This window comes from Vipera ursinii (assembly GCF_947247035.1).
Source record: "Vipera ursinii genome assembly, chromosome: 2".
Classification (NCBI taxonomy): Eukaryota; Metazoa; Chordata; class Lepidosauria; order Squamata; family Viperidae; genus Vipera; species Vipera ursinii.
In genome coordinates this window covers 47829354-47850059 of record NC_139513.1, presented here as the reverse complement: position 1 = coordinate 47850059, position 20706 = coordinate 47829354, and the positions used below count along the sequence as shown (strand labels likewise).

The following is a 20706-nucleotide window of genomic DNA, read 5'->3' as shown; positions in this document are numbered from 1 at the left end:
TGGGTAGATAGTTGCTGTAGATTGGCACTGGGTTTTTCTTGTCATTTTTCTTGTTTTTGTTTTTGCTATTGCTATTAGCCATTTAGAGTTGTGTTTCACAAGATGGGTGGCAATGCAAACCTTTAAAATAGATAAACAAATGAATAAATTAATGACTGATAGTTTTCTGCCTGCAGTACGGCTGTAAGCTTCCTACAAGCTATCTGGCTGAGTACAAGCTATCTCTCTGTCAAAAGTTCACAGAACTTTCCAGAGCCACTTGAAACAATAATGTACGTAATTAGCATAGACAGTCCCAAAGAAATTGGCTATGGTTGTTCTGGTTTCAATCCTTTTATGTGCAACATTAATTTGGTGCAATTTGGTCGAAATGTGCAATGTATCCAACTCTCCACTTGACTGCTGGATAATATCATCTTCAAATGGAAGTACACACACATATAAAATGTTTGCTCCTTTTGACAACATTTCTTTCACTTCTGTATTTTTCCCATTTGCTGGTTTCACATTGCCACCCAGTGGTGCAAATATAATGAGCAGAAGCTAAGTTCAGTCAAACCTTTACAAGACATTTTACCTTCCATAAGAAACATGTTCTAGAAAGTTCTGCTCCTTCTACCCTCTTCTTGTCTCTGACCAGCCTTCCTGCATTTATCTAGATTCTAGATGTTCTGAAAGGCAACTGTGTGTGCTTTCTTTTCTTTATTATTATTGTTGTTGTTATTGTTGTTGTTGTAAAAACAAGCAATAGTGTATTGCAGAAGTCCCCAGTCTTTTTAAGTGGCAAATTTTGAGAGCATGTTAAGGGCATAGTCTCAAAATGCTTGCCACTGAGGCATGCCAAACATAATCTATGCATGCATGCATGGATGCATACTTCATTCCATTCATTAAAACATAAATCTTCTGGACATTCTCCATGTTCTCCTTTAGGGTGTCTCCCTTTATCATCCTTTATCTTCTACCTGTGCAAGTGGACTTTGAAACAAATCCCAAACTATAGCTATCCTTATTTTATTTTCTAGGAATACCTCTATAGTATAACAGGAGCTCAGAGACAATGTTAGAAGTACAGATATTGCTTGAGTATTGTTGAAAGAAAAATCTTTAGGTTCCAGTCAAAGCTGGGAATAAACAAAATGGAGGCTGTTTAGAAAGAGGTTTCTTTACTGAATTGGCAGAAACTTCAGTGACACAGCATGTGTTTCTGGGGTGGCTGACACATGGAGCTGGGAGTGGTGGGTTTTTATGTCTTCTTGGGCTTTTGTGTTTGGAGTTGTTCCTGTTCCTGTGGCATGAACTTTGACCTGAGGTTCAGTGTGCTGGTATTCTAACGGTGGTGGGTCAATCTTATTATGTCCTAAAGGTCATGTCCTGCTTCCTTGGGGCTGGGAATGATGACTATGTCCTATGTTGGATTTTTGGGTGACAGTTGTTGGTTCTAATCCTATCACTCTGCTGTTGTTAGCTATCAAACCTTGGCCCAAGGGATTTTGAAAGATCCTGTCTTGAATGGGTTTCTGCAGATATAGTATTTTCTCATGAATGGGGCCTCAGTTTTTCTGAATGGGATTATCAAATCTGCATTTCTACAGATCTGGCCTGCTGAGTTTCTGGCTGGGGGAGAGGGAGAAGTTACTGCCTTTTAAGATTTTCTCCATTATTCCTTTGGGGAAATATAATATTCTGCCTTTTTAATATCCCCCAAAATATTTCTTTCTGGGGTGTGTGTGTGTGTTCTGTCTTCTTACAGCATATTTCTTTGATTTGCAGCATGGAAGCTTACCAATTATTATTTTTTTTTAAAAAATACACATTGGTAACTTCTTATTTTTACAAAAAAGGTAAAAAGTTCTTAAATCAAGCTTGGTTTCAGGATGTTTTTGCAACTTATCAATGACCCTGGTGGATCAACCCTCTCCCAGGTGCTTCCACAAAGTAAATTACAGCATCATGATGAATCTACAGGGGTTGAAGGAAAGTACCCATAAGTGTCATATTAAAACTCAGGCTCTGTTCTGTCAATGAGGTTTAAGACAACCATTTTCAAATCAAATTTCAATGATTTCAATGAGTTGGTGAAAGTGATTTTTTTTTCATCATTAAACAAATCACACATATTGGATGTCATATGAGACCACAAGCACTGGGTCACATGCAGTATGAGAAAATTGGAAATACAAGGATTGGGTGATGTAGGATAACTGCTCCATGATTGAGCAGTTTACGCAAGAGTGAAAGTTTCTTCGGCAGAACAAAATGTTCTTAATTCCTGGGAGTATTTTATGACTTAATAATAATAATAATAATAATAATAATAATAATAATAATAATAATAATAATAATAATAATAATAATAATAATAATAGAATTGGAAGGGACCTTGGAGGTCATCTAGTCCAACCCCCTGCTAAGGCAGGAAACCCTATACCATTTCAGGCAAATGGCTGTCCAGTCTCTTCTTAAAAACTTCCAGTGTTGGAGCATTCACCACTTCTGGAGGCAGGTTGTTCCACTGGTTAATTGTTCTAACTGTCAGGAAATTTCTCCTTAGTTCTAGGTTGTTTCTCTCCTTGACTAGTTTCCATCTGTTGCTTCTTCTCCTGCCTTCGGATGCTTTGGAGAATAGCTTGACTCCCTCTTCTTTGTGGCAGCCCCTGAGATATTGGCACACTGCTATCATGTCACACCTCACCCTTCTCTTCATTAAACTACACATATTTTTGTTGTTTTTTTGGTTAATGTAAAGAACTTTATACTGGTACTAACATGTGAAGAAAACTATGTGAGGTGAAGACAAATGACTAGGATTCCAGGATTTCTTGTAGACTGCTCCAAAGTTTTAGGAGCGGTTATGAGTCTAAATTTAAGGGAATTGATTTCTTAAGAGCCTTTTGTCAGCTGAAAGAGTCTACCTATGCTTCCAAATTTTCTCCTGTCGAATTCATCCCTGTTCTAAGGATGTTGTTCATGTCCCTGATATCAAAAACTTAAACTGAGTTGTGCCTAGCTAATCTGTGGACAGAAGACCACCAGGAAATGTTGAGACTGTAGGAAGTGGAAAAGACAAGCCATCCCAGAAAAAGGTAATGGCAAATCACTTCTGTATTGTTGTGAAGAAGGCTACCAAAATGTGTCTGTGAAGCCACAATGTTTCAAAGTTGTATTTCCGTTTAATAAAAAAGAGTGAACAATGCAGCAATCACACTGACATTTCTTTAAATAACCACTTACCTTTTTTACTTCCTGTCTTTTCTGATGCAAACTGTCCCTGTTCTTTGTGAGGAAAAACAAACAAACAAACAAACAAACAAACAAACAAACAAACAGAAAACATCTCCAAGTCCAAATAAAAAAACATATTATTAAATGGAGGATGGCTGAACTTTGCTCCAGAATGTATAGAGTTGCTGTCAGTTAAGAAAAACCTTGTGCAATTCAGAATTACTGTTACACAATCAATGTCCTGTTGAAAAACTACAGGAGGGAAGACCATTTTAAGCAGTATGTAGCAATAAAATAGACAGCTCATGAATCTGGGTACTTCCACGTTTCCTTTGGATAAATCTACTTCCTTAGTCTTGGACAGGGGCTTTTTAAAAGCAAGGATGTTTTTTTCTCTCCTTTGACCTAACCTATCCCTGGCAAACAGCCATGGAGAAATACTTGCTTATTGGGTAAGCTGTCTTTAAAATACTTTTGTTTGATTGAGTAAATCAGGTATATCAGCATGATTTCTATCAGCCTCTGTCTCTGTCTTTTGTCTCTTAGTAAGTACTAGCAGTAAGTAAGTAGTAGATGTAGAATAGGTTGAAACAGAGACTTGAAATAATGTAGATTAGGGATAATAGATTTGGAAAGTTTTAAATGGAATTACATAGTAGTTTTTACATTCTCCCCCTCCCCCCATGTGAGGAATTAATGCCAGTCACCAGCTGGGTGTGCTTTTATTCTTAGTAGAACAATGCAGCTATGTTGCAATGTCATTTTCAGCATATGAGCCTCAAAAGTATTTTCATAAAATAATTCCTTTAGAAGATATCTCTACAGAAGGTAAATAATTTTGCTACTCTAATTTTTAAGCTTTAATTTCATGTCTGCAATTATATTCAAACTTTAAAAAGGAGACTGGACTATATCCCAGAAAAGAGAAGATAGTTTTTTGTTTTCATGGGTAGTTGCCATTCTGCAATAGCTGCACAGTTTCATCAATGTAATTGCTTTTTATGCCTGATTATCTGAACTGTCCAAACTGACAATGATGGTTTTGGCAAAGGAAATGATTGTGCACAGCAATGTACATTTTAATTTCTTTTATTGTGCCTAAGGATGTTCCAAGTCAGCAGTACTAAGTAAATCCACCTTTCTCGGCCTCAATACTCCTTGCAGGGTAACAACACCAACAACTAGCATCCCTTTCAGTGACCATGCTTAGAATGAATTAATGGAGTTTTAAGCTCTTGTCTAACAATCATCTTTGTTGCTCTTCTCTGTACTCTTTGTAGAGTCTCAACATCTTTTTTACATCATGGTGATGTATTCCAGGTGTGGCCTTACTAAGGCATTGTAAAGTGTCATTAACACTTCACGTGATCTTGATTCTATCCCTCTGTTAATGCAGCCTAGCACTGTGTTAGCTTTTTTGGCAGCTGCAGCACACTGCTGGCTCATATTTAAGTGATTGTCCACTAGGACTCCAAGATCCCTCTCACAGTTACTACTGTTGAGCAAGATACCACCTATACTATACCTGTGCATTTGGTTTTTCTTGCCTAAATGTAGAACCTTACTTTTTTCATTTTGTTAGATAGCGCCCAATGTTCAAGTCTGTCAAGATTCTGTATCTTAAGCCTATCTTATGGAGGGTTAAGCCACATGTTTTTCTGGAGTTGGGCAGTCTTAACAATTAGATAGATAGATGATAGACAATAGACAGATAATAGAAAGATAGAGAGATACATAGATAGATGCAATAGACAGATGATAGATGAGATAGATAGATAGATAGATAGATAGATAGATAGATAGATAGATAGATAGATAACAAGTATATCATTCTGCTTTTTATGAACTCAAAGCACCAAAAATCTAATTTCTCTCATACCCTCGTTTTATGTTTCTATAAATCAGTGATACAGGAGGATAGGCTGAGAAAGTGAGAAGCTGATCCATTATTATGAGCTTGTCGATCAAATGGTTGGCAGTTTGGTGGGTCGAATCCCAAGTGCCGCATAACAGAGTGAGCGCCTGTTACTCGTCCCAGCTTTTGCCAACCTAGCAGTTTGAAAGCACATAAAAATGCAAGTAGAAAAATAGGGACCACTACAGTGGGAAGGTAACAGTGTTCCGTGCGCCTGTTACTTGTCCCAGCTTCTGCCAACCTAGCAGTTCGAAAGCACGTAAAAATGCAAGTAGAAAAATAGGGACCACTACAGTGGGAAGGTAACAGTGTTCCGTGCGCTTTTGGCGTCTAGTCATGCCGGCCACATGACCACGGAGACGTCCTCGGACAAGCGCTGGCTCTTCAGCTTTGAAACAGAGATGAGCACTGGCCCCTAGAGTTGGAAATGAGTAGCATGCATGTGCGAGGGAACCTTTACCTTTACCTTACTCTTCCACTAGTGTGCCAGGAACTTATCTAGATATAATCAGATTGCAGAGAATCAGAGTGATGTATCATTGTCCTAAACCCACTCTCAACAACTGCTAATTTTGAAACCTCTGCATTAGAGGCCATGAGTGCCTTCTTCCACAAGTGTACAGCAATTTGCAGGATATGGACCACATAGTTTTGTAGTGTATATGCACAGGCTGATATAGAGAAATTGCCTTCATTGTTTGAAGATTGAATTAACACTATTTGAGAAATTCCAGAAATTTGAAAAAGCAATGCTGTGCAGTACTGTTTGTTTTACTATGAAAAAATCCATGTTTCCTTATTTGTGTACCAGAGGAATCCATTGTCAAAGTAACAGAACCTCCCCATAATGCATAATCAGTCTAGCCATCTCTTGGCTTTAGAGAAGATCAAGTTGCTACTTTTGTTCATGATTTTTTTTTAACTTCTTGTTTTTTGAGAAAAAAAAAGTTACAGGGCATTCTTTCTTTTTCTTCTTCCAGAGACAAAAGCTGTGTGAGCTATGGAAGTGACAGTCACCTCACCCCAAAGACTGCACAAGGTATGGTAATACAGGAGCAGCTAGCTTCAAGCTGGGATTCAGATATTAAAGCTGTGTTCAAGTCAAGGGCCAGAATACTCATATTGCTGGCTGCTTGATTGGATCTGTACGGTTTAGATAGTTGAAGAAGTAGGTAAGTGAGAAGGCAATGATAGTGAAGTATGAAGACAGTGACTTCAGTAAGAAAGATCCATTACTGGAGATACTTTGCAGATACCCCAAAGATGGTAGGAACAGAAATTATTTTAGATACAATTTGATCTCTAATTGTTAAGGGTTATAGAGTTAAAACTAGCATCCTGAACTCAATTCATAATCAGAAAAAATTATAATAAGCCAGTGTAATACAGTGATATCAACCCAGTTTCTGCCTGTCCTCTTGCTACAGCAGTTTGTACTGATTGAAGATTCTGAATTACCTCCAAGAACAGCCCACATGTATTTCAATCATTTATACAAGAAGTTACCAGGGCATGGATATTGCCAGGCTCTATCAAAGCTGTATCTTACTGTATCAAATTAATCTAGTAAAAGGTACTTCATATGACAGAAGATTTGGTGTCTCCAGTGTCGAAAATGGCTCTAGAAACATCTTGATCTTGTAGAGGATCACAATCCCATCCAGAACAGGTTAAACACTGCTCAGTTGACAGGTAAACTATTCATAACAACACTTCTGTCTTGTCTGGTCTGTCCCAGTCTTGCCTGGACTGAGCTTCAATTTGGCCCTCCACTTCCATAGCCAGGCACTGATTCAGCAATGCATTACCTGGATCTGATGAAAAGCAGAGATAGTGCTGGTATCATCAGCAAACTGCTAACATTTTATTCTAACATTCTGAATGATCACACTCAGTAGTTTCATATACAGTAATGGCCAAAGTTGTGGAAGCCTTTTTGGAAAAGTGTACAGTAAAAATGCCACCGTTGGTTAAGTTTCCACCAATTTTTCTCCCAATTTCTTTATAACTGTAGCCTTGTTCACTTAATAATACTATTTTAAAGCGCTTTCTGGGCAACCAGTCAACTCTTTGCACCATTACTTTAATTTTATTACGTTTTACAAGCTCACTAAATGAAAGAACACAAAAAAACCCAACCAACTTGATAGCGATCACGTAACACACTGACAAATGTCCTCCTCTCAGCTTCAATACATGACATCAGTAACTGAATCCTACCGTGATCTGATTGGCTCATTGTTAAAACAAGATGACACCTGATTGGCTCTCTAAACACTCATGCTCGTTGGCTCCAATCAGATGAAGGAAAGCTACCTAATATCAACCTAAGCAAGTTGTGCTTCCTTTTTCTGGTTATTTGGCTATACCTTTCATAGAATATAGATAATTGAACTAACTTTATTGCATTACATTCTTGATTAAATTATCTTTCAATTGATATATAATTTTATGATACTACTCCAAACAAAAGTGGTGTTATTAGCCATTAAACCTCAAATGTACACTTTTCCCAAAAGGTTTCCACAATTTTGGCCACTACTGTAAGGTTAAAGGTAAAGGTTCCCCCGCACATGCGTGCTAGTCGTTTCCGACTCTAGGGGCCGGTGCTCATCTCCGTTTCAAAGCCGAAGAGCCAGCGCTTGTCCGAGGATGTCTCCATGGTCATGTGGCCGGCATGACTAGACGCCAAAGGCGCACGGAGCGCTGTTACCTTCCCACTGTAGTGGTCCCTATTTTTCTACTTGCATTTTTTACGTGCTTTCGAACTGCTAGGTTGGCAGAAGCTGGGACAAGTAACAGGTGCTCACTCTGCTATGCGGCACTCGGGATTCGACCCGCCAAACTGCCGACCTTCTGATCGACAAGCTCAGCGTAGAATAATAGAGTTGGAAGGGAACTTGGAGATCTTCTAGTCCAATCCCCTGCTTGAGCAAGAGATCCTATAACATTTCAGACAAATGATTGTCCAGTCTCTGTTTGAAAGCCCCCAGTGACAGAACACCCACAACTTCTGAAGGCAAGCTATTCCTGAAATTTCTTCTTAGTTCTAGGTTGCTTGTCTCCTTGGTTAGTTTCCATCCACTGTTTCTTGTCTTGCCTCTTGGTGCTTTGAAAAATAGTTTGATCTCCTCATCTTTGTAGGAGCCCCTCAAATATTGGAACACTACTATGATGTCTCCTCTAGATCTTCTTTTCACTAGACTAGACATACCTAATTCCTGTAACTCTTATTCATATGTATGTTTAGCCTTCAGCCCCCTAATCCTTCTTATTGCTTTTCTCTGCATTCTTTCCAGAGTCTCAGAGAAGCCTCTTCTCTGAGATGTTGAACAATGGTGATAATAAAGGGAAACCTTGCAAATCCATACAGAAAAACACTTCCCAGTGTCAGTTTCTGGAGATGGCTATCTAATTATGGGAAGAATCACAAACAGACTGTTTTGCCTGCACCTAATTTAGACATCTTCTCCAGAAGGATGCTATTATCGATAGTTTTGAAAACTGCTCAGAGATTCAGGAGAATCAATAAGTTTATAGTTCCCTAATTCTCTCCTGGCAATATCATACAACAGAGTGACCAAGATAATGTCAGGGCCAACATCAGTCCTAGAACATAAATGAATTGCATCCAGGAAATCTGTTCTCATCTGATTAGCCACTGGACGCTTGCCAGTGTTAACTTTTGATGTATAATTAATTAGATCTTCTGGTTCCAATGATTTTTTTTCTCAGAACAGGACTCATTAGAGCATCCTTTAATGTAGAATTATTCAGTGTAGAGGAAAATGCAATTTTCTGGATCCAGCTGAACACACTTTATGGCTATGTGTAATAAGCAATGATGGAAATAACTAAACACCTTATTCAATCAACAGGCTTAAACCTATGTATTAAGTTGCCATTTTACAGTATCTGTTATTTTTGAACCAAATCCAATACCCAATAGACCATATGTCACTGCAAAACTAGTCTCCAGAACCTCCTAATGCTACTTAATGTCAGTGGTCAAAAATTGTAGCATTTTTCTCATTTCCTCTAGAAACAGAAATAAAGAGGAAAAATTCTGAGGCTCTTTTTAGGATCAACAACCATCAAGAATAACAAGGATCCGTACTTTCATTGCAGATTTATCATGAGATTTATCGGCCAAACTAATAAAGTCAGCCTTACTTTATCATTGTTCTCTATCCCATAAAGTGAAGGCTAATGGTAAAATTAATGAATGTGGGAAATAGAAGTCTTGATATTGTATTAAACAAATATTATGGAATAATTCAGTACAGAAATTAATGGCAAAGTTCTGTGCTCAGCTGTAATTTTTAGAATTAATTACAGATATTCTTTGCAGCTCTCTAAATATCTTAATAGTATATATTTAAGTACATATATACTAGTCTTTTGGAAAGTCAGATTAAATGTATTGCTATCAAATATGCTTTATGGTATATTTTTAAAAACTGCCATATCTGAAACATTTCCCCCCTGTAATGGGGACAGTGGGTCACATTTTATTGTATTATGAATTTTATAAATCTTTGGCAGAATGTTATTGGGCCTATTTTAAAATTAAATCAAGAAGAGATACTTTAGAATACATTGAGATTTGATTTAAAGATGATAATCCTGAAATTTCAGATGCAACAGCCAGATTTTTACAATGGCCATAAAATGGGTATAAAAGCAATGTAGCACATCAATAATTTGAAGTTTTGAGTGTTTTATGTAATATTTATCAAATATGCTATTTCTAAACTGTTTTATTTAATACCAAATTTTATTTAATACCAAATACCAGATTATATTTGTAATCAGGTATTTGGGCCTTTTTTGGTCATGAATAAATAATTACTGAACCATACCATCTGAAGAAGATACCTACATCCACAAGTATATTCTGGCAACTGATTAGCTAAGGAGTCCTAAATCATAGGAATTGTATTTTTAAAAGATTGACATTTAATTGATCCATCTTTAATTGTTTAAGGAAAAGTAACAGTGGAATTAATGTGTGTGAATATTTTTGCTACTCATCTAGTCCTAATTCATAAGCCACCACAGTTATAATTTATTTCTGTCTCCAAAGATGCTATTTGGGGAGATAATTTTCCATCCACGATTGTGAATGTTTGAAATATTCTCCTACTGTTATTATCCTAATATAGCAGGCTCCAGAATTTAGATTTTTCTTCTTTTCAAGCAAGGGGTAGCCTCACTTTTTTATTTGGCTGTTTGAAGTTGCTTGGACTTATGTAGCAATTTAGAAAGTACCTTCTTTTTTCTCCTACATGGATGATCAAACTAATTTAATTTGTACGCTTCTTTTTCTTTATGTAACTATAAAAAGTGAAATAAACTCCCAATTTCCTGAAGTATTGATGCACAACAGTTAATTCAAAAGTAAAAGTGAGAGATTTCAAACATATTTCCTGTTGTAAATCGAGTATAGTACATTCTTATAACAGAAAATCTTGTAATATCTGTTGGCTGCTTCTACTCAACTAGATTAAATTGCATGTATGAAACTCTCACAGAATTTAGCAACTGTCTATGGGGAAGCTGGGATATTTTTCTTACATTTTTACAATAAGGAAATATTGTAAAGAGAAGACAGTAATGCTGGTTCCTGCCAATATAAACAAATGAGTACACCACGTAGCAAAACTCACATAAAGGAAAACTTATATCTTATGTATAGAAAAACATGTGTATAGGAAAGACAAAATCCCCATTGTTTTAGGTCTACATGAAGAGGCATCTGTTTCAGAATAAATAAGGAAGTTTCCTGTAACTCTAAGATAAGGAAACTTCTATTTTAGCAAAATATGAAAAGAAGGAAGGATTGCACAGGAAGAAGAATTTATGATGATAGAGCAATCGCAACTTTTGATTGAATAAACATATTTCTTTTGACTCTCCACTGATTGTGTGGTGATTTTTATTAAATTCTCGGCTTGGAAATGAATAGATGAATAAGGTTTGATCCTTCTGACAATGAGATGAAATCTTTTAAAGATATTTCTGTACAAGAGCCTTAGTATTATGCCAAGTCTCACAGGACAACATTCTTGCTTTGTTGCACAATACACTTCAAACAATTGCAGGTTTGTTCCTCTTGCTCAGACTTATTCTCTGCTACAACTACAAGGTGTAACTTCACATATATAATTCAGAAAGTTTCTCTAATGCAGTCCTCTTACGCAAATGTTGCAACTTCCAATGTCAAAAGAAGGTGGTGGCATTAGGTTTACATATTTGCTCTTCCCTTGGCCTTTCAAAACATTTTGATTTAGCAATAGCAAATTTACTGATGTTATTTGAGCTTCAGATTCCTTTACATGAAGAGTATACGTGGAATATTCCATACACCGTAGAGGGTAGTTAGAATGCTTAGAGTACAGCAGGCATGCTAGATATCTGAGGAGAGAGCTTAAATTCAACCTTCTTTTGCTTATGAATTGCTTAGACCTAAATTCAGGAGTGGCGTTTAGTGTGTCAGAGTGCTGCTAGGTTGGCCGTACAAAAACAAAAGGCAGACAGCAGATAAAGACTGAAAGTTTCTCTGGGAATTAAAATAAAGAAAGTAGAAGAGCTACTGCTATTATTTGCACTGTCTTTCTCCTTGTAACAATGACCACCATAAAATCTGAAACAGGGTGTCACATATTTGATGTGATGGGATATCTTGTTCACGAGATGGCCTAAAATGAGATGAAATGAGATGAGTTGTCTTCCATGGCCCAATTGGAAGATAAGGTACGTGAGTATCATACTTGCAGAATAGCATGGCTATTTTTCTTCTGCACTTCTGGAAGTTTGGAAAGATTTCTATGAAATAAAACAAAGATAGTATATATCGACTTGTTGTTTTCATCTGTTATTCAGAAATTGTTGATGTCTTGAACTGGTGCTGGAGCTGGTAAAATTTGGAATACTAAGTTATGTTTTAATTCAGTTAAGATGGAGGAGATTCCTGTTGTAAGGAGAAAGGATTCTGAATCTGGGACTGAACATATTTTAGGTAAGGACCAGGCTGTAGCCTGCCTATGGGTAGCTAAGTCCAGATTAGATTGGTATATTTGCTATGTCCATTTTTGAAAGAAATAGCTTTGACTATGGAAACACATACCTATTATATACCTGCTGAATAATCATAATGCTCTCTGGGGCTGTCTTAAAAGTACTTTTGAAATTTTTCTCTGTTCAGAATGTTGTAGCAGAATTTTTGTATATGCTTGGTTATGGGATGATGCTACATTACATAGATAGATCAGTGCTTTCACTGACTGTCAGTTTATTTCCTAGAACTTTCAATATATTCGTGATAACTTTCAGAGCTCTAAATGGCTTGTGTTCAGCATATATGATCAGTTGCCTCATTCCATGGCTGCTCATCAAGAACAAGTGGGAAGGATTTTACTTGTGTTTCTTTCTATAATACCTTTCTCTGTTGTAGAGACGTCTAGTCATTCATCTCTTTTTGAAGGAGCTTCTGCACCTCCTTATGAACTGATTAAAAATGGATCAATAGATGAAAAACAAAGTTCAGGAAAGAATGGTAGGTAAAATTTTTTACACACACTTGACTCATCCACTAAATCAACTCTATTGTCCTTTCTTTTCTTCTTTCTTTTTCTTCTTTTACTACTACTACTACTACTACTAGTAAATAACAATAAGAAGTCATCAAATTTGCAGATGACACATTGGGCACTATCTAACAAAATGAAATTAAATGGTGAAAAAAGTAAGGTGCTACATTTAGGCAAGAAAAACCAAATGCACAGGTACAGTATAGGGGGTACCTTGCTCCATAGTAGTAACTGTGAGAGGGATCTTGGAGTCCTAGTGGACAATCACTTAAATATGAGTCAGCAGTGTGCTGCAGCTGCCAAAAAAGCCAACACAGTGCTAAGCTGCATTAACAGACAGAGAGAATCAAGATCACATAAAGTGTTAATGCCAATTTACAACACCTCGGTAAGGCCACACTTAGAATACTGCATCCAGTTTTGGGCACCATGATGTAAAAAGATGTTGAGACTCTACAAAGAGTACAGAGAAGAGCAAGAAAGATGATTAGGGGAATGGAGGCTAAAACATATAAAGAATGGTTGCTTGGGTATGTCTAGTTGAATGAAAAGAAGGACTAGGGGTGACATGATAGCAGTATTCCAATATCTCAGGGGTTGCCACAAAGAAGAGAGTCAAGCTATTCTCCAAAGCACCTGAAGACAGGACAAGAAGTAATGGATGGAAACTAATCAAAGAGAGAAGCAACCTAGAAACTAATATGACTTTTACTGTAATTTTCTATAACAACAAAATCTTACAAATCTACCTTCTCCTCGTCATACCTCTGAATTAAGGAGGCTTCACCCTGTGCAACCAGTATCTTCTGGACCTAAAATATGTTTCAGCACCATTTTGCATGGATAATTATTTCTGGCTGTCTACAATTCTGGAATTGTCAGTCAGCATACCATTGGTTAAACACAATGAACTGTATTTGCAAGATTTAATTCCTGAACAGTATGCAGTGGCTTAAACAACTTATATTATCTTGGAATGGATGTAAAAAGGAAAAAAATTCCTGTGTTATTTATTATTATGTCCTCTTGCATTGCAGGAAGCAAATCTTTGTCTGATTTACTTGGTCAACAGCCACCTCAACATCTCAGTGATTCAAAGTATGATATTATTTGACTAACTCTGTTTTACTGTTTTACTGAAATTATTATTTTGAAGAAACAGTGGTATCCTTTCCTGTACAAGAGGGCAAAAGTCTTGTTTCTGAAACCAAGGCATAAGAATTGAAGAGTCTGGTCTCAATAAAGGAGAATATTTGTAGCTCAGATTGAAATGAAGAATCTTTGGTGCTCTCTGAGCTTGGTTGTTTTCTTTCAGATATTTCATTACCCAAACTAGGTAACATCATCAGTGCTAAGCATTTACCTAATTTGAGTAATCAAAACATCTGCAAGAAAGCAACCCAGCTCACAGAGCACCAAGGACCCCTCACAATCTAGTCTATTCTACTTAGCTTAGAAGAAACACTCTAAGCAGGCATCCTAAAATTATTTTAGTGGACAGTAGATTAGTGCATATTATAGGAATTACTTTTTCAGATACTATGATCCCAGATGCTGACTATTCATACCAGCAGATAGAGTAAACCCAATTATTTTTTCAAAACAATTCCATCCAGTTCACAGTTCACAGGTTGACCTATGATTCTCTAGGTCAGGGGTAGGCAACCTTGGCTTTTTTATGAGTCATGGACTTCAACTCCCAGAATTCCTGAGCTAGCCACATTGAGGGAAAAGGGAGAGGTTTCCAAGCTGAGCCATGCTGCCTCAGGAATTCTGGGAGTTGAAGTCCACGAGTCATAAAAGAGCCAAGGTTGCCTACCCCTGCTCTAGGTGAAGGAAATAAATTGGTGGAAATAGAAATGTTTGCAGAATAGTAGTTATTGCTTCATTACATACAATAATTTTGAGGTCTCAGAAAATCAGGATATAGTTTTCTAATAATTATTTCAACCCGAAATGAAGTAGTGTATTTTCTATTTTTTTTCCTCAGCAGTCTCCTCACCTCTGAACAAGAGATTAAAGATGCATTTCTCCAGTACACAGCAACAAAGTTTTGCTATAGGACTGCCCCTGCAAAGCATTTAAAAGTACAGAAGCTAACTCCTCTCAACACATACAGAGTATGTACCATAGTTGTATCTTGGGAATGACATGTTTTGAGGACTGAACTGTAGGAAGCCTGGCCTGAGCTTCAGCAAAATAACTCTTAGACTGATTCCATTCAAGGTGCTAAATATCTAGGTTTCCTAACATCACCCCTTGTTATACTTTCAAGTTTGCCATTTTGTATTTATGAAATATTATTCAAAAATATGTCTTCATCTACATGGAAACATCTGGTCACATCCTGCAGGGACCATCTGAACTCAAATGCTTATTTTCATGCAATTGTTTGGCTACAGTGCATACACAGAGAAAGATGCAGTTTCTTTAAGGAGGCTCCAAGAAGTGTGGTGCCATTGGGCTTTGGATTCAATATGTACACATTCCTGTAATCAAGTCAATGAACTTGTCATGCTATCATTAGATTAGGGGTGTCCCAACTTGGCAACTTTAAGACTTGTGGAGTTCAACTCCCAGAATTCCCCAGCCAGCCATTGAATTCTGGGGGTTCTAGTCCACAATTTTAAAATTGCCAAGGTTGAACACCCATACTCTACATTATACTGTATATTTCTGGAAAGTCTCATCCATGGGCATCTATTGGTATATGTAGATATGCGAGTTAAGATTCCAAAATAAATATCTGTAAATAAGTTTGACCTCAAACTTCTAACAACTTAACTGTATGGGGGCAGTTATTTCATGGTGAATGAAAGTAGTTTACACTCACTGGAATTAAAAATAAAGCAGTAATTGCTTCATTTCAAAGCATTAGGTCTGGGTTTTAGAATTTCTCAAGACAAAGTACAGAGCCAGATTCTGCTAATTGTTGGCTGGGATTTCCACATCATAAGCCAGTCTGCTTTTCAAGGATGCCCACTTCTGTTCAAAGAATTAAGACTTCCGTTTCAGGTTAATGGATTATTTGCTGTTTTCTGTTCTCAGTATCGGTTAGAGACTTTCACTGAAAGTAGAGACACACACTTGGCTAGTGAATGCTATTATGGTGAGTAACTGGGGAATGAGGGAAAATTTCCAGAATAAATTCCTTTGCAAGGGATTACCATTTTGAACCTTTCAAGATACTTTTCCAAGTAGTCATACTATTGGTTACACTCTAACATTAACATTTAATGGAATCATGGCAATAATAAGTTTAAAAACAAAATAAATATATTAAAATTAAAATACCAAAATGAATGTCATCAAATAGGAAAAAAAATAAAGTCCACCAGGGGTAACTCCTTCAAAATAATAATACATTACATGGGCTCCACTGACTTCCTGACTCCGATGGCTGGGTTAGCGTGAAGGCTAATCTGGTCTCGGGTGGTTGGGTGTTCCAAAGGACAACTACCATGGCAGAAAAACTATGCTTCCTGTGTCCTATTAGATAGATTTTCTTAATTAACAGGATCTGCTGTTGGATTTCATGATGTGGGTACAGAAAATTGGAAAGACATCATACCGCCAAATATCTTGAGGTTGTCGAAGGGATCCTGGGAAAATTGATTTTATTTATTTTTATATATCATATTTAGAGACTGCTCATCTCCCTCATAGAGTGGCTGTGGGCAGTGTCTTTTTTAACTGTGTTTTTAAAAATCACTACAGTACTTATACACGGCATATTATTCAATATTTTTTTTAAAAAAAATCTGTACTGCTTAATGGAACACTATTAAAGCAGTATAGTTGTAGGTACGTGTTTGTCTACTTTGAGGCCAAAATACATAAAGGAATACAATTCACAATCGTGCTGTTTTGTTATTTAGTTCCATGATTGACTGAGGAGGGTCTGTGTGTTTGTCTTCCAGGTGGATTTGTGGACTCAGCTGATGTTGTACCTCAGCCCACCCCCTGGGAAATCCCTGTGGATCCACCTCCCTTGTTTACAGACTGTGAAATGCATATCCCAGTGCCCCACTCATATTCCCTGGGGGTAAAACAAATATTTCTTACTCTTGTTAGAATTACAGTTGTATGCTGCTTTTCTAAAGTCTATTCAATAAGTCAACCAAGACAGCTTTGTGAATACGTGGCCCACCAGAACAGTGTTTTTTCAAACATGGCAACTTAAAGATGTGTGGACTTCAACTCCCAGAATTCTCCAGCCAGCAGGCCAAGTTTGAAAAAAACTGTACTTGGTGAACAACTTCTAAATTTAAAGGGCTCCTAAAAACAGCTCTAGAAAATATATTTGTTGGGCTATTTGTTCATGGCAAGTTATTGTTTAACTGATTACTGCCATTTTTAAAGTAGTCTTAGAAATGTGCAATCTTCTAAGTAATTACTCCTAGAATATAAAATTACTGTTGAAATGGTTTTGTTGGCAGGCTGTTAAAGAAAGTAGACAAGCAGAAGAATGTTAAAGCTTATCAGATAATTGGGTAGATTAGAAATACAATAAGAAATAGATTACAATAAAATGCCATCCGATTGTGTATTATCAGGTCACAATGAGCTTAAGTTGATTCATTATGTAAGCAATACATGAGGAAAATGGAATCCAAAATACATATTCAAATTCAGGACATATATTTCAGACTATTCTACAAAAACTAGTAAAAAGTAAACAGAAATAGTTTTCCAATCAGTCTAGAAGCCTCTGAAAAAGGCATGGTGGGTGGACGGAGGTACAAAAATATGTTACAGGCCATTAATGGATCTTGTTATAGGAAGTGAAATCAAATTGTGTTTCCCTGACTCATCCTTATCCATTTGATTATTTGAATTTTTTTTAAAAATGGTTACTGTGAAATGACTTACCATCTCTAATGTGGCACTTGATGTTCTGCTCTCTGATCATTGTAGCAAAAATAGTTTTGAACTGTTTGAAAATCTAAGATAGTAATTTTAGTATATAAAGTTTAAAAATAGTATTTGTATTTGGCAAGGGAAACTTCTGGTTTATACATATTAAATAATTATAACATATTTATTATTTATATTTTTAGAAGACCTCCAGGGTTCTTCCGCACTTATGATTCTATATAGTGTTTCTTATGCATTTTAGTTAAAAGCAGGAAAATTGTCATAAAAATGGGATTTGATTACATATTGTAACAAAATGTGGGAATGATCTCAGAAGAGAAGAGGAAGAGCCACAGACTAGTCCAGGGGTAGGCAACCTTGGCTCCTTTATGACTTGTGGACTTCAACTCCAAGAATTCCTGAGCCAGCCATGCTGAGGGGAAAGGGAGAGGTTTCCAAGCTGAGCCATGCTGGCTCAGGAATTCTGGGAGTTGAAGTCCATGAGTCATAAAAGAGCCAAGGTTGCCTACGCCTGACTAGGCAATAGTCAGATAAGAAGCAGTTGAGCCCAGAGAAGGAATATGGGTGTGGCAAATGTCTCAGAAGGAACCCTCCCTAGTTTCTTGGACTGTAAAGGTGACAAAGAAAAAAAAGTACTTTCAGACTTGCAAGATTCTGTTAATGTAACCTTACAATAAAGACAGAGCTGATATTCCTTGCTGTGCTTTTTGTCTGACTATCTCACGAGTCTGACACCCTCCTCCTCTCTCTCAAGGTCATTCCCACATACCACTATACATATATAAAAAGTTCTTTTTATATATGGATTGTGAGCATGGTGGCTGGGTAGAATGCTGGGTTGACAAGTAGCAAGCCTGTGTTCGAGACCTGAGTGCTGCTGTGGGATGGGGTGAGCTCTCCTCCTTCATTCCAGCTCCTGCCGGGGACATGAAAGGAACTCCTACCTGGGCATACATCTGGGCAACGGTGATGTCACCAGCTAATCCTGTCAACCTGGAAGCACCTCAGTGCTTCTGACATTAATACAATGCAATATGTTATGTTCAACTTTTACTTTGTAACCTTTTTTGGGGGTGTGTGTGGTAACTTTCAGGCTTGGTTTAATGTCATGGTTCCAATAAATGAGACCAGTAGAAATAAGAACCCTGAGGCAATTGCTTTCCTCAAAGAACACTTTTAATGGTTACATAATATCAGCACAAACATAGGTGAAACAAAGACTGAAAATTACCCCCCCAAAAAAGGTTACAAAGTAAAAGTTGAACTCCCCACCCCTTGGTGTGTCATAAATCACAATCCTCAATTAACACCTTTGGCGGGCTTCCTAACGAAAGCTCCTGCCTGCCAAACTTTAAAGCTCCTTGACCTTGGTTCCCACAAGAAAGTTATTGTTTTGACTAAACTATAAGAATGCATCTCCTGTCTCCCAATGCTCTGGCAACTGAAAAATGAAGAAACATGGTTGAATTCAGAGCACTTGAAGGTTTGACAGCAGTATACATGGGTAATTTATTTCTGTGTGAGTTTGAAGAAAAAACAATAGGACTTATATAAGATACTAATTTTAAAGATAAGTTAAACCTTTTAAAGATAAGTTGTTATACCTACTTAAATCTAATCAAAAGTAAATCCAAATAAATTCCAAGTAAAGTACAGTAAGTGACTACAGGGTTTTAAATGCTGTCTTTTGAACTCTTGTACAAATTGTGAAATTAGAAAAAAAAATAAACATGTTTCCATATGAACCATATAACATTTCATTGCTTTTAATAGCCTTGAGGGAATTCAATTAGTATGTAGTCTGGGATTTTAAGTAGAAATTATGATTTCTCAGTAGGAAAATTCCTACTCAGTTCAAGGGGCAATTGCCTTCTGAAACCACTTTGTGAGATTTTTATCTTCTTTGGTATAGATATTCACAAGTCTCCCATAGAACATTTGATATTTGTGGATTCATAGTTGGAAATATATAGTTGGAGGAAGCCTAAGGCATGATAAAATGGATTAAACATATGGATGTCAAAGAAAAATAATTATGGGCAGGAAACTATTATCCTTTTGCTGAGGACTATTGTTATTTTAGGAACGCGGTGGCTCAGTGGCTTAGGACGCTGAAATTGTCAATCAGAAGGTTAGCAGTTTGGCGGGTTGAATCCCGAGTGCCATGTAACAGAGTGAGCTCCTGTTACTTGTCCCAGCTTCTGCCAACCTAGCAGTTCGAAAGCATGTAAAAATGCAAGTAGAAAAATAGGGACCACTACGGTGGGAAGGTAACAGCATTCCGTGCGCCTTTGGCGTCTAGTCATGCCGGCCACATGACCACGGAGACATCCTCGGACAAGCACTGGCTCTTTGGCTTTGAAATGGAGATGAGCACCGGCCCCTAGAGTTGGAAACGACTAGCACGCATGTGCGGGGGAACCTTTACCTTTACCTTTATTGTTATTTTAAGAAAAAAATAATAAAATTAAGGCTTGGGCATAGCAATTCTCCAGTGAAGTAGGGCTATCCTGTCAACAGAGTCTTTCCAATGGTTCGCTTATGCGTCCTTTGCTTTACTTTCAGAATTGTCAAAATTGCAATGGCCGTGGTGCAATTACATGCCAATCATGTCAAGGAAAAGGCACAGTAAGTCAGTGCAAGAAACATTACAATATTCTTATCAGATGTCAGTGCTTCCTTCTGTGCAGAAATTAGGAGAAGAAGAACTGCATGAGAAAGATCACCCCAAATATGGGCAAATAGATGACACAAATAAAAGTTTGATGGCTTTTATTGTAAACCACCCCAAATAACATGGAACTTAGCCACTTGTTATTATTATTGTTCTTAAATGAATACATTTAAATTGTTCTGCATTTTTTCAAATATAAAAAAGTGTCCATCTTGTAATGGGAGTGGGTTCAATTCATCTGAATATACTCCCCCTGATACACTCATAATTGTGCCCAATATTTCCACTGCTAAGCAAGACAGTTGTTAAGTGAGTTTCCCCCCCCCATTTTATGATCTTCCTTGCCACAGTTGTTAAGTGAATCACTGCAGTTGTTAAGCTAGTAACATGGTTGTTAAATGAATCTGGCTTCCCCATTGACT

General features: G+C 37.2%; 1 protein-coding gene across 8 annotated transcripts in view; it reads left to right on the top strand.

Moving 5' to 3' along the window:
• Positions 1 to 20706, top strand: part of LOC310635864 (protein SSUH2 homolog) — a 54746-nt gene that overhangs the window by 19048 nt on the left and 14992 nt on the right. Inside the window, exons 1-9 of one of the 8 annotated variants that reach the window (XM_083355194.1) lie at positions 2898 to 3086; positions 6121 to 6179; positions 12096 to 12161; positions 12597 to 12698; positions 13770 to 13830; positions 14723 to 14852; positions 15781 to 15841; positions 16653 to 16777; positions 20176 to 20238. In XM_083355194.1, the coding sequence (XP_083211320.1) occupies positions 12101 to 12161; positions 12597 to 12698; positions 13770 to 13830; positions 14723 to 14852; positions 15781 to 15841; positions 16653 to 16777; positions 20176 to 20238 (603 nt within the window). In that variant the 5' untranslated portion in view covers positions 2898 to 3086; positions 6121 to 6179; positions 12096 to 12100. Of the gene's footprint in view, positions 1 to 2897; positions 3087 to 3490; positions 3678 to 6120; positions 6180 to 11527; positions 11897 to 12025; positions 12162 to 12596; positions 12699 to 13769; positions 13831 to 14722; positions 14853 to 15780; positions 15842 to 16652; positions 16778 to 20175; positions 20239 to 20706 lie in introns of those variants that run through there. The other 7 variants (XM_083355192.1, XM_083355197.1, XM_083355191.1 and 4 more) reach the window with 7 other exon arrangements.